General features: G+C 45.8%; 1 protein-coding gene across 1 annotated transcript in view; it reads left to right on the top strand.

Moving 5' to 3' along the window:
* Positions 1-16,004, top strand: part of UBE2O (ubiquitin conjugating enzyme E2 O) — a 91,454-nt gene that overhangs the window by 61,767 nt on the left and 13,683 nt on the right. Inside the window, exons 4-11 of the mRNA XM_084648212.1 lie at positions 575-672; positions 2,057-2,120; positions 4,298-4,441; positions 4,756-4,865; positions 5,822-5,972; positions 7,055-7,560; positions 11,977-12,131; positions 14,526-14,638. Of these exons, the coding sequence (XP_084504338.1) occupies positions 575-672; positions 2,057-2,120; positions 4,298-4,441; positions 4,756-4,865; positions 5,822-5,972; positions 7,055-7,560; positions 11,977-12,131; positions 14,526-14,638 (1,341 nt within the window). The remainder of the gene's footprint in view (positions 1-574; positions 673-2,056; positions 2,121-4,297; positions 4,442-4,755; positions 4,866-5,821; positions 5,973-7,054; positions 7,561-11,976; positions 12,132-14,525; positions 14,639-16,004) is intronic.

Here is a 16,004-nt window from a genome sequence, read left to right as displayed (position 1 = left end):
CCTCCTTTCCCCCACCCCTCCATAAATGGCTGTAGTGTGAAGCCTTTCTAAAGTGATGAGGAATGTTGCAACCATTCTGCAGAGATATGTATTTGTGGGTGGCAGCTACAGGGAGGTTTTCCTGCAAAAGGACATGAGCGTCTCTTCTAGGGTTGGAATAACTGCCCATGAAGGTGAAACTGATCATACTCTGCACTGCTTTACCCAATGTATGCAGGTGCTGCACAAGATTTCCTTTGCACAGCTCTGGCCAGTCCACCTTATAAATAATGTGCAAAGCAATTTACAGATAGATTAAGACCGTTTTCTCTGTTTACGGTCTAAGAAAAAGTCAAGAAAGAGACCAAGCTGTTTTCATTACCTAGAGAATGTAGGTATCGATCGGGCCAATTTTTGCATGCAAAGCATGCACTTCTACAGTATATCTCAATTCCAACTTGCAGCAGCCCTGCTGTTTCAGTCCTGGGCCGTTTTGAGCAGAAGAGATTGCTGGGCAGTCTGCATTGTGTATTGTTTACGTGATATTTCAAGGAATTAGGTTGCATTTTACAGTTTGTTTTTGTTTTTTCCTTAGCCATTTATGTACGGCGACTACATAGCCTTTGACTGTTGGCTAGGGAAGGTCTATGACTTAAAGAACCAAGTCATCCTGAAGCTCTCCAATGGAGCCAGGTACGTTTCTGAAACAGAACATCCCCTTTACCTTTGGGCGTGGTAACTGTAGTCTCTTTTAAAAGTACTCTAAGCATACGTGGCATCTCACTCGTGCAGCCATTACTCTGGTGACAGCAGGTCTTGTGCTCACATTATTTTCAGCCACAGGTGATAACACATTTTGGGCAAGAAGGAGTGTAAAAGTATATATTGGATAGCTGGCAGCTCTGTTACCCCTTAGACGAAGCAAAGCTAATCCCTGACAGTATGATTATGATCCAGAAATCACATAGTCCAGAAGAGGTTTGCGAGGTTGGTAGCTAAAAAAAAACCTCTTTTAAACTGAGCACATTTTGACATTTGAGTCTTTGAGAGACAATAAACAGAGAACCCCGCAGCCCCAATTTTGAGCCTCTTTTTCAGAGGAAAAGCAAATCATTCTGGAGATATTACAGATCACGTGATCTGTAATAAGCACCATCTTTTGCATAGCGTCTTGCTGTCAGTGAATTATTGGAAATGCCACCTTAGGTCTCATTTCAGAAAAGAGGTATGCCAAAACATTTGTTAGCTTTCTGGAGCCTGGGTTCCAGCACTGCTCTGAAACAGCTGTGAGTTATGAGTGTTCAGGTTACTAGTAGGCAAAAGACCTCCACCCAACAGCCCACTTCCCTCATAGATTTCATGTGCTCAGTTATGCTTTTTAAACTGGAGTAGTGTTTACCGAGTTCTTATCTAAAACCAGGGGATTTGCTTTACCCTGGAAAGGACCAGCAGTGTGCTGCAAACACACACATAGGTATTTCATAGAGTTTAAATCCAGAAAGGGACCTTTAGATAATCTAGTCCAGCAGTAGGCAACCTTTCAGAAGCAGTGTGCTGAGTCTTCATTTATTCACTCTAATTTAAGGTTTCGCGTGCCAGTCATACATTTTAATGTTTTTAGAAGGTCTCTTTCTATAAGTCTATAGAACCTAAACTATTGTTGTATGTAAAGTAAAGAAGGTTTTTAATGTTTAAGAAGCTTCATTTAAAATTAAAATGCAGAGCCCCCTGGACTGGTGGCCAGGACCTGGGCAGTGTGAGTGCCACTGAAAAATCAGCTCACGTGCCACCTTTGGCACACATGCCAAAGGTTGCCTACCCCGATCTAGTCTGAACTTCTGTACAACACAAGTCATTAACTTTCACCCAGATACCCTTATGTTAAACTCAAAGACTTGAGTTAAACATTCTAAACTGTGAGCCACAGGCAGAGGACGGGAAAAACCAAGATGCCACCAATTCCTGAGGCTCCTGCAGTGGCAGAGATGCCCAGATGATAGATCTATGTGGTGCTGTTGAGGTGGCTGACCTCACCATTGCATGGTCTGTCTCCCAGCTCTTCTCTTTGTTTTTCCAGGTGTTCTATGAGCACAGAAGATGGAGCAAAGCTCTATGATGTCTGCCCTCATGTCAGTGACTCAGTAAGTTTCTGGTCCTCTGCAGAATTTCTTTTAGAATCCGCCCAGAACTGGTCTTTTTTTTTTTAATATAGGTTTCTGCAGGAAGAAAATGTGGCTTTGCCCAATAACTTGTATTTGCCCTACAACTTAAATACCACGTTGCTGAAAATGTTTTGCTAGATTATTTTTTTTCACATGGAGGGAGCACTTGAGGAGGACACCAATTTAAAAGCACATTACCGTCTGTTAGTAGTCATACTTGTTAGTATTACAAGTAGCATGTGACAAGTATCAGGGGGTAGCTGTGTTAGTCTGTATCCACAAAAACAACGAGGAGTCCAGTGGCACTTTAAAGACTAACAGATTTATTTGGGCATAAGCTTTTGTGGACAAAAAACCCACTTCAGATGCATGGAGTGTGTAAAAAAAAAAAAAAAAAAAAAAAAAAAAGCAGCATGTGAGATCACTAACTGAAAGAAGCTAGTGGACAATACCTTTTCAAGGGTCTTACACAAAGTACAGGTGGTTTCACTGATCCTCGTTATAGTCACCCTGCTTGAAAAGACACTAATGAACATCAACAGAGGATGGAAGAACCCTTCTAAAAATGTTTGATGGAATAACAAAAAAGCATGCCATTTTAAGGGTGCTCTGTCAGAAATCAGAATGTTTCAAAATTAATTTTTAATAATAAAATTGATGGTATGCCTCTCTAATCCTGACCTGCATCAGCTTTTGCTATTTTAGTGGACACTGCTATTCTTGTCCCAGACTGTGCACTCTGGAGAGTTGTCTACTAATAACCAGGCTGAGAACACAAAATCTACTGTGTGATAGATTTAAACCTTCAGAAGTAATTGGCTTTTCCTCTTAGATCCTGTCATTCAATACTATTCTAAAGTTTCTTTATTGATGGGTATGGCTGTAGGAATTGCCTACAGTGTAAAGGCTCTTTATTTTGTTGATACAGTTGGCCTCATCCTATGGAAATTCTGCCAGCATCCTAGAATTAGGCAAAATCCTAGTGATCTGCCACCAGATTCCTTAAAGAATGTGATGTCTCCGCTGACGATCAAGTGATGTCAGTTTAATGTGGTGTCTTTTCCTGCAGGATTTCATTGTCCATGGATTGAGGAGAGTCTCAATCTAATTGCTGTCCAATATCTCTAACATCTGATCCCAAAGTGTAAATTGCTTCTCAATGCAGAACAAGTTCAGCCTCTTTACTGTATCGTGGCCTACATTTTTCAGAGGTGACTGGTGATTTTGGGTGCCCGACTTGAGATGCCCTTTAAAGGGGCAGGATTTCCAGAGCGTGGCTTTTTGTACTTTCTTAGAATTAGGTCTCTGAAGTTCAAGGTGTGTCCAGCTGAGGCATTCAATCACAAGTCGCTTTTGAAAACGTCTCTCCTTTTGTTCTTTCTCATTACCGTTAAGTTAGTGCTCAGTATTCCTATGTGTATTCTTGGCACTTATGATTTATATCCTACAGCACTAATCTTATGTACCCTTGACAAATTGCAAGATTTTAAATGATGATCAGTAGAAAAATTTGAACACATGAATCAGATTGCTATCTAAACCCCTGAGCCATGCCTCGTCCCCAGCTCGGTGTCACCCCAATTGTCATGAACAAAAGTTGCCCAGAAGGTAAATGGTTAGTTCCTAGAGCTTTATTTACAAAAATATGTGAGTATTAGGTAAATCTGCCTAACAGGGCCTTCAGGTACATGTGCAATATTACTCCCATTTTGCAACTGGGGAAGCAGGGGAAGAGAAGTTCAGTGGCTTGACAGAAGCCATTAATGTCCTTGTGAGAGCAGGTATAAGAAATCAGGGGTTCCTGTTGTCCACCCCGGTGCTTAGACCACACTATTTGTTACTAAAAACATTTGCATGAAATCAAGATAATTGTTCTTTGCGATTACCTCTGCCTCTTCCCCACTAAATTGAAATCCCTTGTTTGTGAATGTGTGATATTCAGTGTGTTGCTATAGAAACTGATGTGATGACTTCAGCAAAGGAATGATGCATAGAAGCAAGGGAACTTGCAAACAGGTCTCTTCGCTTAAAGATATCCTTAGTGATCAAGAACGAGGGAAGAGAAATGCAGAAATCCCATGTCATCACAACAGAATGTTTTCAGGCATTAGCTGCTCTCTGACACACAGTACCCTTATGCTGCCGTTTTCTTTCAGGGCCTTTTCTTTGATGACTCATACGGCTTTTATCCTGGGCAAGTCCTCATTGGTCCCTCAAAAGTCTTCTCCAGTGTGCAGTGGCTTTCAGGTGTGAAGCCTGTCTTGAGCACAAAGAGCAAGTTCAGAGTGGTGGTGGAAGAGGTTAGTGAGCAGACACGTGGCTACTTACTATGGGAACAGGGACAATCTTCCTGAAAGAACTGGAACCCCCTGAGACAGTTGTTGTATTTGAGCACTATAGAAGCATGATGAATGCAATTAACTCTTAACCAGTGCGGAAGCACAATTAGAAGCAGACCATGGCTGTTTTTCTTAAAAATCCAGGGGCTAGGTCCAGCCATCTAGAAGTGAAAACCATTTTCCATGTTGAGAATCCATAAGCTTTGGAATCTGATTCAGTAAAGTTCCCAGAAAAAGTGATGTTCTCCTTCCCCTTCCTCTCCTTCATTTTTCAGGTACAAGTGGTGGAACTAAAGGTTACTTGGATCACTAAAAGTTTCTGTCCTGGAGGTACTGACAGTGTAAGTCCCCCACCTTCGGTAATCACGCAGGAGAACTTGTCCAGGTGAGATCTGCTTAAAGTACCCATGTTCCCCACCATCCTAAGATGCCAGGGCAGTCAGTGGATAACATGCCCTTCTTCCAGCAAATAGACATAAGAAATCCAACTTTGTCATCAGCACCCTACGTAGGGAGCTTTACTCCAGCCATTTCCTGTCTCCCAGCCTCAGGGAGCATCATCTAACTGGCTAGTGGAGGTTTTTAATTTAATGGTAGAAAGGCTGGCGTCACATGCTCTCCTCCAGTAGAAGTGCTCCCCAGCTGAACAGCAGGGAGAAAGCATCCAAATTCCTCTTCCCCTTCTGTCCCCCATTTAGCTGCAGTGGACTGAACCTTTGAATCCTACAGCTCCAAGCTCTATTTCAGAAGTGGGAGGGGAAGGCAGCTAACATTGCTTGGCCAGCCAAGGAGCAGTGCCAATGTTGCAGAGCATCTGATGCCCCTTGCAGGCCACAGGGTATGCATGTTAGCCATAAGGTACTCTGTTGAAGTGAGGAAAGAGGGTAGGTGAATTTTGGAACTCTGTAGGAGAACAGAGCCGTGCAATCCCATCTGAAGGTAGCTTCAGGAGCAGGAGTTCTCAGCCTATGGAAAGAAAAAGCAAAATTTTTAATTCTCTCTGGGAGGTTGACAAGAGTAACTAGGCCTTGTATGTGGAGGAGGTGGCTACTCTTCTCCTCCCAGTTCCCAGGTGGCCTGGAAATACTCTATAGCTCTTCCCTTACATCTCTGTGTGTGTATGAGAGAGACTAACCTAAAGAATTCTAGTCTCCTGGGAAATGTTAGTTGTAATGCAAAATTGGTCCCATTTTAATTAGTGCCACCCACATGGATCTCACATACATCAGCGTATGTACCCGCTAACTATGTGGAGGTACTACTTATCGCTAGGGTGTTCATTATCTCTTGCTCTGAGGCTGACTGGGGAGGTGACGGTTTTCATCTTCTCACTCTTAACAGAGTAAAGCGTCTGGGGTGCTTCGACCATGCACAGAGGCAGCTCGGGGAAAGATGCCTCTACGTATTTCCTGCCAAAGTGGAACCTGCAAAAATCACTTGTGAATGCCCAGAGAGAAACTGTGTTCTGGGGGAAGGATCAGTCGCCAAGAAGGTGTGTTCCTAGGAAAGTGATGGGCTAGCTTAGCTGGGAGTGTGAGAGGTGGGCACTTGGACGACTTGTATTCCCAACACATCTGCTTGAGTGGTTGGGATTCATGTAGGCTGAATTTTAAATGCTCCTTTTAAAACCTAAATCTTCCCATAAAAGTCATATGTTATACGAAATGTGACCCAGTAAAGTGTAACGGCTTGTTAGTGCTCACAGTCATGTCACCTTGTGCAATGATCCTGTCGCATAGAGCTGAGCAGGTTTTGGGCTGGATCAGTTACTTGGATGAGGCTCTCTGGGAACGCCTACATGGTGCAGGAAGTGGGGTTAGCCATACAGTTGGTGGCATTCTTTTCTCTGCATCACTGCAGAGCCAGTGCCATAGCAAAGTGCCAGCGGACAACTGTGGTGTTAGAGGTTCCATCTTTTCAGCATAATAATGAAGTCCTGACCACTTGGGCCATTAAAGAACCCCTATTTTTGTATAACTGTAGGGATGTTAAACTTGGTTTCCTAGCAGAGTCTTACTCTGTTCACTTAAATTTCCAGTACAGTAACACATTGGGAAAAGCATTCATTTCCTGTGCTGAACTGTCTTGTGTTGGCAAACAACTAAGTGCCATGTACCACCCAAGGGCAGCTGCATTTCAGCGGCAAGGAGATGAGCCGCCTGTGTAGCTTTGTACATTCCATTTAGTTAATTTTGTAAAGAGGATCTTTCATAATAAAAGGCACTATATAAACTGAATATAGTTTTATTAAAGAGCCCTCGGACCTGGATTTTCCACCTGGACTCTTGCACAGTCATGCCAAAAGTTAATTACACAGTGGCCTAGCCAACATCCCCTGCTCTTTGTAAAACCATTTATATTCTCCCTGGCTGCTGCCTGTGCTAGCATGGTAACTCCATGAGCAATAGCTCATTGCTTTCTAAAATGCTCTGAGATAGGTGGAGTGTGAAAAGGGCCAAAGAGGGTCACATTCTAGTCTGCACATCGTCCCTCCTATTGGCCATGTAACGTGTTTGCTGTGTGTCCAGGCACCCAGACTCCTGTTTATTTACTGGCCAGCATTGCTCTCTCTAGGTGAGGAGATTGCTGAAAAAGCAGATCGTGAAGATCATGTCATGCACCCCAGATTCTCAGGGTACCAATGAACCGCCCGATGGAGAGTCTATTGCAGCTGCTGACCAAAAATTGGAAGAACTTAAAACCAGATCCAAATGTGAACTAGGGGACTCTGCCAATGGCACACTACACCTGGGAGAGTTAAAGGAGGAGCAGCCTGAAGAAATGGGAAAGGAGACTTCCTGCGCAGCAGCTGGGCGACAGCAGCAGCCACCTTTCCTGCTGAAAGACAATGGGTCACCTGACTACAGGCTCCAGTCAATGGAACAAGATGCTGATGATGAGGCAGCCGATGACACAGATGACACCAGCTCTGTGACCTCTTCGGCGAGCTCCACTGCCTCTTCCCAGAGTGGCAGTGGCATAGGGCGCAAGAAGAGCATTCCCCTCTCTATCAAAAACTTGAAGCGGAAGCATAAGAAGAAGAAGACTAAGATCTCCAGGGAGTTTAAACCAGGAGACAGGTAGGTTCAGATTTCCATCCCCAGTCAATCACCTTGCTAAACCTTCCCTTCTCTGAATTCTCAAATGCAAACCCAAGTTCGGGTAAGCACGGAGATCAGGCTGAGTGTCCTTTTGCATGTCACCTGAGAGCATGGCTCTGGAATAACGAACATCTGTTACCTTATAAGGGCTAAGGGCCCTTTGTGAAATGTGTTTGGTTTCAGTCCCCCTGCTGATGGAAAGGTGTCCACATCACATTAAATCGATATGGTCAGATTCCAGTAGTACCTAGAGGCCCCAACATGAGCGCAGGCCCGCGTGGTACCTGCTGCTCTGTGTGCAGAGAGGAAGAGGTGATACGGTTCCAAAGAGCTTTGTCTAAGTACAACATTAAATGATGCCCTTGTTGGCAGTTCAGCAAGGAGGGATGGAGATGGAGACTGAACTCTGTCCAGTCACTCTTAAATGATCCCTCTAGAACAGCACTGAGGTACGTTGTCACGTACTATACCTGTGCCGCAGTCTCAGGACTGTTGAATTAGCATCTTTCACTAGTACCAAATTCATATAAAAATTTAAAAAACCACAGCACAAGAGCACTGGGGAAATAAGTCTGTCAGCATCTAGGGATTTAGCATAACCCATGCTTCAGGTGCCCCTTTATGGCAGTAAATGTAGATACTTAGATGAGAATCTTTTCAGAGAGGAGTAAGTGAGGATGAGGGAGATCCGGTAGCACAGAAGTAATGTGGGAAACAGTATACTTCAGTCACTGTTCATTCGATTATCTCCATTTGCTTCAGTATAAGTGGAGCACTGTTGCTCTGGAATACTTTCCCAAAGGCTGGGAGAAACGTCCAAAAGCATTGGAGCTCAGGGGAGCAGTGTTAAAGTGGGCAAGATGAAAGGCACCAAAAAGGAGTAGGATTTTGTGGAAACAGCATCAATAAGTATGTAGCCTCTATTTCCCTCACACACACAACTTCTATCTTTCTAATGCAATTGAAGGGGGTCCCAGATGGGCAGCTTTGATAGCTGATTGCAGTTGACATGAAGAAGGCAGTGGACAGGGACCTGTTTTTACCTAAGCTGAGGACAGATGGCTCCATTGCCAGGCAAACATATAGAACATAGTCCCTAAGGCTCTTTGAAGACATGACATCGAGAGTGTAAAAAGTTACTTTTTGTAGCGCATGAAACCCCAGATGGCACTTAAAGGGGTTATATGGCAGCTGGTCGTTAACCACCACGAAATGCCCTGGGTACCTATTGCTTGAATAAGCAGACAGAAAACTGATGAGACTTTGTAGGCACAACAGCTGAAATACTGTTGGAAAGAGTGAAGTGAACGGAACGTACCAACTGAATTGGCTCGATGCAGCTGGAAGTACCAGATCTGATGGGTCAGCCACATGGGTGCCTCTAACTAACTGCATGAAAGCAATGCAGCCTGTAACGTTAGCTTAGTTTGTTAAATGGGAATGGCTTTACTGTGGCGGCACCTGCAGCCCTGGTAAATTCTTTTGGGGGTGCCACTAAGGGATTCCATTGCCACCTCCTTTCATTTCAAACAGCGATTGACTCACTTAAAGAGGTTAAAACTGTTTTCCCATTATAAACCTTCATCTCAACACCAACCCTCCAACTTCCCCATAAAGAAACAAGTCCCCCTGAAATGTCACATGCCACATATCTCCTCCCATGGTAGAATTTTTCTGAGACGTTCTGCTGTTGACTCTCTAAAAAAAGGAAATCCTATTGTATGTATTTGCCCATTACAGCTTCTAATATCTCCATACTTTTATTGGCTTTAATAAGGAGAGATGTTCAAAAGCCATAAAGATGTATCTGAAAAATAGCATGTGATTGAGTGTACTGGGCACTGTGGGAGGCAAGGATGGGACTAACTAAGGGTTTGTTGGACTAGTGCTATGAAGAGGTATTGTACCGCTTCCCCTGTGGGGGAAGAAGAGGTACTTGCCCAGCCACGGGGTCCAGAAACAAGGAGAAACTGGGAAACTGCCCATCTTTCTATACTACTTGCAAGAGATTTTGTATGTTAAGGATGAATAAACCTAATCTCCTCAACAGTATAGATCCAGTAGCATATTGTCATTACTGAACAAAATGGGGGCAGAGTTAAGGCTTGATGGGATGATTGAGTGATTCTAGGGCAATGAGAACTTGGCTGGATCCCTTAACTGTTCATTTTCAGACTCTCACGTGTATTTGCCGGGAGAGGATTAACATGTAGAATTTTTGTGAAGTGTAACTTCTGGGGATGTTCACTGGATCCTGTTGGAACTTGCTTTCATTCTTAATTCTTCTTCAACGAAGGTTTCAGTTAGGGAATATTAAATGTAAATGTCCAGTAGCTTGGTCACTAATTTAATTTTTTATTAAAGGTCTGAGTATAGCCCCTAGCAAAAATAGCTTGGCACCTTTGCTCCATAGATTCTGCTAACCTGATCCAAATCAGGAATGCTGTTCAGTGTGGTTCTTTGTATGGCAGTATGTGCACCCATGAGTGTATTTAGGATGGAAGAATCCCATGCTCCGCTACAGACTAGGGACCGAGCGGCTAGGCAGCAGTTCTGCAAAAAAGGACTTAGGGGTTACAGTGGACGAGAAGCTGGATATGAGTCAACAGTGTGCCCTTGTGGCCAAGAAGGCTAACAGCATTTTGGGTTGTATAAGTTGGGGCATTGCCAGCAGATCAAGGGACGTGATCGTTCCCCTCTATTTGACATTGGTGAGGCCTCATCTGGAGTACTGTGTCCAGTTTTGGGCCCCACACTACAAGAATGATGTGGAAAAATTGGAAAGCATCCAGCGGAGGGCAACAAAAATTATTAGGGGGCTGGAGCACGTGACTTATGAGGAGAGGCTGAGGGAACTGGGATTGTTTAGTCTGCAGAAGAGAAGAATGAAGGGGGATTTGATAGCTGCTTTCAACTACCTGAAAGGGGGTTCCAGAGAGGATGGCTCTAGACTGTTCTCAGTGGTAGCAGATGACAGAACAAGGAGTAATGGTCTCAAGCTGCAGTGTGGGAGGTTTAGGTTGGATATTAAGAAAAACTTTCACTAGGAGTGTGGTGAAGCACTGGAATGCATTACCTAGGGAGGTGGTGGAATCTCCTTCCTTTGAGGGTTATAAGGTCAGGCTTGACAAAGCCCTGGCTGGGATGATGTAGTTGGGGATTGGTCCTGCTTTGAGCTGGGGGTTGGACTAGGTGACCTCCTGAGGTCCCTTTGAACCCTGATATTCTATGATTCGAGCTTATGAAAACTGTGGACTGTAGCAAATGCTTCTGGATTGGCGGTGGGAAGGGTACGTGTGATTAGGAGGTTTAAAAATGAAAGGGGCAGGAAGATGAGACCCTCGTGTCAAAAACAGGATTGTTCTATGCTTGGGTTTGTCTTTGTGCGGTAGAGGTGATCATATGTGAGAGTGGCCAGGAAGTAAAGTTTTTGTTGTCTTTAAACTGAACACCATCCTGCTTTTCAAAGGAAGAGGCAGTGTCGAACCTGTCTCCAAAGGGCTGAGATACAATATGCAGCTTTAGTCTTCCTTTTCATCCCCATGACCCCAGCTTCAAAGATTTCTCAGAACTTTCAGCAGAGCTCCAGACAGAAGGCACTTCAAGCCTTTGGAACCTAAGATTTTTCCCTACTGAAGTGGTTGGATGTGGCAGGGGTCCCAGGGAGGGCAGCCAGGAAGGGGGGGGGGAGGGTTGGGTGGGGTGGTGGGGAGCAGTCAGGGAGAAGGGGTGGTTGGATGGGGCAGGGGTCCGGGGGGGGGCAAATCAGGAATGAGAGGAGGGGTTGAATGGAGTGGGGGGGGCAGTTGGGGTGGGAGTTCCGGGGGCAGTCAGGAGACAGGGAAGGGGGGGTGGATGGGGCGGGAGTTCCGGGGGGGCAGGGTTTGGATGGGGCAAGGGTCCCAGAGAGGGCAATCACAAATGAGAGGAGGGGTTGAATGGGGTGGCAGAGGGCAGTCGGCGGGGGGGGGAAGTGGGGGCAGGGGGGCATCAAGCTGGGGTGGGTGGGAATCCGGGGCAGGGGCCAGGCCACGCCTGGCTGTTTGGGGAGGCCCTCCATACAATTTCCGAAACCTGATGCAGCCCTCAGGGCAAAATGTTTGCCCGCCCCTGGCCCACAGGCATAAGTGAACCCATTCAGCCTGAGTACTGGTTCCTGACCTTAAAATCCCATCTCTTGACTTACTACTGCCAGGTGTGAAACATGGGTACCCTTTTGAACTTAGAGTGCTTGGCAGCCCAGATTTTCCTACCATTGCTCTGTGCACTTAGCTTTGGCTTCTTGTGTTGGGGCAAGCCCCAAAATGGGTAAAGTCAGTTGGCAGAGGGGTCTGCTTATTTTCTTCTGCTCTCCACAGGTGGCAGCTTCATTAAAGCTCTCTCTCTTACGTTCAGAGTTGCTGTAGAAGTGGTGACCACGATGACTTCGGCTGATGTGATGTGGCAGGATGGCACTGTGGAGACCAATATTCGCTCCAACGAGTTGTTTCCAGTCCATCATCTGGACAACAATGAGTTTTGCCCTGGGGACTTCGTCGTGGACAAAAGAGGTACTGGGTGAAAAATATGCTCTGGGGGAAAAAGCAAATCATCATTTTTATTACAAGGAATAAGAGCTTTGCAATTGTCTATTTTGGTTTGGTGCATATGATGATGCAGGCGCCTGAGCAGTTAAAATCAATAACACTTACCCCAAAAGATCCAATGACTTTCATATCTGAAAAGCACTTTCAGAGTAGATTGATGAGTCTAGCCTCACAAGCCCTTCAGGAGGTGGGCAGAGTAGTGTCCAGGTTCTACAGTCTGGGATGCTGAGGCACAGAGCTTAAGTGACCTGCCCAAGGTCACACACTGAGTCAGTGATAGAGGTGGGAATAGAACCCAAATCTCCAGACTCCCCAGCCTATACTTTTGCCATGAGACCAACCTTTGCACTCCAGTGCTATCCTTTTGCTTTTTGTTTTCTAATATAAAATCAGTTATTGCACCCCTTCTATTTAAGTGCAAATGTGTAGTAAGAAACAAGTACTTAAATATGGCTCTGGTAACTCTACATATACATGGTTTGTAGGCTTTAAAAAGGTTTTATTGTATAGGGCTGAACCTGTGTGAAATAGTTGGGGATGAATTGGATTTGCCAACCTTTTGTTAGCACACAACCAACCTCCCCTTTCCCTGGGAATCTTAAAGGATCTCTCTTGATCTGAGGACACCCTTTTTACTTGCCTGACCCAGCACCAGAGCGATGAAAGGAATGAATCGCACACAGTTTAGCTTTACCTGGATGCCATTCCCAACAAGATTCTCACACTACTATATTTATCTAAAAAGTTTTCTGTGATGAAAAGTGGCCTTTTTCTTCCCCTTTCCTGACAAGAAACAAATCACTCCAAAAGTATGTGAGCGTCTCACTTCTTGACTTTCCCAAGGCTTAGGAGCTAAGTAACGGTTCTAAGAGACCCAATTCTCTGCAGGAGTTTAGTGCTCATGAATGTGAAGGACGAATGGCACTTGGCCTAGCTTTAAACTACTGCATGCATCTCCCTCTTCCCTAGCAGCAGTTCAAGGCCTCATCTAATCTTAATTCTTTAGACAGTGATGAGCACAGCCTCAGAGTTTTTAAAAAAAAAATTTAAAACAAACAAAAAAAAACTTTGCTCTCTTCCCCCATAGGTAGGAGTAAATTGTTCTAATTGTAGGGCTTTTGTTTGGGGGCAAGGGATTGTTTCTGATTGTTGTGTTTATAATATATATAGTTGGAAAGCTAAGTCAGAGATGAGTGTTGTGCTCACTTTTACCAGTGGTCATTGTTAGAGCCCTGCGCGGATACTAACTTTGAATTGGCAGCCGATCCGTGATCTGCAAAAATGGTCCATGGATATAAAGCTGATTTCCGCAGATCTGTAGGTTCTAGTCATTGTTATCTCATCGGGGAGCTCGTTCCTTGGGCTGAAAGATGCTGTGGCCTTATGGGTTAGGCGTTGCTTGTGGAAGCAAGAGATGGAGGCTTAGACTTTCAAAGTTGCATAGGGGAAACGAGCATCTAGAGCTCATTAATGTCTAGTAAATTGTCAGGCCCAGGTTCTAGTTTTGTCTGACAAATTTTTAAGAATTCCTGCCGCCTCCTTCACCTCCCTTCTCTGCCAAATGCCGTCCAGAAAACCCTACAACCTGCTGCAGGCAAAGCTCTTTATAACCTGGAAAGAGAGAGGAATCAAACTCTTTAAAGCCCACTGGGGAGGTTTATTGCCAGTCAGTTTTACATGGAAGGCACTGATGGCAGATGCAGTCCAAGTCCAGCTTCTGTGAAAGGGTGTTCCCTGCACACAGGTCTCCCTTTATTGACTGACAGTTTCATTGTTCCAGTGGAACGTAGCCGTTGTGGGAAATCATGATCATGGAGGAAGAGACGCCTTGTAGCTACGGCCCATCCCAGGTAGCCCTCTTGGCCCATCAGTACCCACACTTGAAGTGGACTCTTTGGCTCTTCATTGAATAGTGTAGAGAGCAGAGCATCAAGGTGAAGTGGCCACTGATCTGGCACTGCAACTCCCTAAAGACAAGTGTGCCCACCTGGGATCTCTCTACCCACCCTCTGGCTAGATGGCCCTTTAAAGTTACATGACTCTTTCCTTACTTGCTCAGAACACCCCAGCTCCGTTGTTGCTTTCATCCTGGCATTGCACACAGGTGAAGGATGGGTTCACAATTTGACAGTTGGCAACCCTAGCTGTCATGTAACAAGATCCATTCTCCTGATTTCCCTGTCTCGAGTGGAGCTGCTGGGCTGTAATGCCTCGCAGTGAAGCCAGAGGTGACTTCCCCTGGTGCTGCTGCCAGAAAGATCAAACAAAGCTTATTGATCAGACTAAAGAGATGAGAACAGTCACTGTTGGTCCAGCTTTTCACTTGGATATTTTCCTCCCTTCCACCCTGACCAAAAGCTCAGACCTCCCAGGACCCTGCTGTGTACGGAGTGGTGCAGTCAGGTGACCACATCGGCCGCACCTGTGTAGTAAAATGGTTCAAGCTGAAGGCCAGCGGAGACGATGTTGAGGTAGGTGAAGCAGCCTGCTCCTCCTAGTTGGGGCTGTCTGAGAGGAGTGAAGTACACAACAGCGCTTACTCTGTATGCTTCCACCCTGAAATAAGTCACCTTTAGGATTAGCGGAGTGGGGCATGTTACTGCTCTGGTGTCAAGACTGGTTCTGGCGACATTTTTCTCTGTGGCTATGTCTACCCTGCACGCCTCTTGAGGCAGCGCAAAGTGTACGTGTAGCTACACGCAGCCGTGAAAAGCAGGCCACGTCCACGCTGGGGGTGTCACTACGCGTGTCGGTGAAAGGCTCTGGCAGAGGGGAAAGGCTTCAGCAGTTCCCCCCGCAGGGAGCTGGCAGAGCCCTGACCTGCAACTGGGGGAGGCTCCAGCAGTGGGGAGGCAGTGGGACACTGCATAGCTGAAAATAGCAGCATAGGCAGGAAGGTAGGGCTTGGGTGAGCAGAGAGCCATGTAGGGTATGTGCTCAGTGCATACCCGCTCCCTTCAGGTGTGTCTGTGTTCTGCTCTCCTGAGCTGTGACTCACTGTCCACGCTGCTAGTGTATACTCTACACACCACCACCAAAAGAAGCACGCAGTGTAGATGTAGCCTGTGTTTCTGCCGGTGGTGACCTGGCACAGAGCAGGCATGTTCAAAGATTTGCACACCCCATCATCCTGGAGCAGCTGGGTGTTTTTTTCCCCTCAGTTATCTATGAATTTCTGCCTTTGGCCAGGAGAGGGGCTGGTGCTGAAACAAGCAACCACAGTTGATTTCTTAAAGCTTTGGTGCTGGGCCTCTGACTTTTTCCACCTCTACTAGTTGGCAGAGAAGCCCATTGCTCAGTGGTTGTCCGAAACACCATGAGAGCGCTCTTGACCCGTCACTCTCATTTACAGACCACATCTTCCTCCCCCACCAAGTCCAGGAGCTCGGAGTATTTCATCTTGCCGGCTCCTGTTAGGCTGTGGGCAAGTTGGAGGAGTGCTGCCATGGCCCCTCTAAACCTGGCTCATTCTTCCTTTGTCCCCCCCTCAGGGTGGTGCATGTGGTATAAGTGACCAGGGCTAGTTCAGGCTTAGAACAAAATCTCAGGCTATGTCTACGCAACATCACTTACAGCGGCGCAACTGCACCGCTGTAGTGCTTCTGGTGAAGGTGCTTTAAGCTGATGGGAGAGAGCTCTAGGGGCGGCTTAATATCTCCTGCCTCCATGAGTGGTGGTAGCTGGGTTGGTGGGAGAAGCTCTGGGAGAAGCACTCTCCACACCTGCGCTTATGTCGGTATAACTTACTTTGCTCAGGTATAGCTTACGTGACTTAGTCACACCCCGAATGACAGAAGTTACACCACAGTCATTTGTAGTGTAGACATAACCCAGGCT

This window comes from Lepidochelys olivacea (assembly GCF_965140295.1).
Source record: "Lepidochelys olivacea isolate rLepOli2 genome assembly, chromosome: 14".
NCBI classification, from domain to species: domain Eukaryota; kingdom Metazoa; phylum Chordata; order Testudines; family Cheloniidae; genus Lepidochelys; species Lepidochelys olivacea.
Note: the sequence above shows the minus strand (reverse complement) of the source record. Positions and strands in the feature narration are given on the sequence as shown.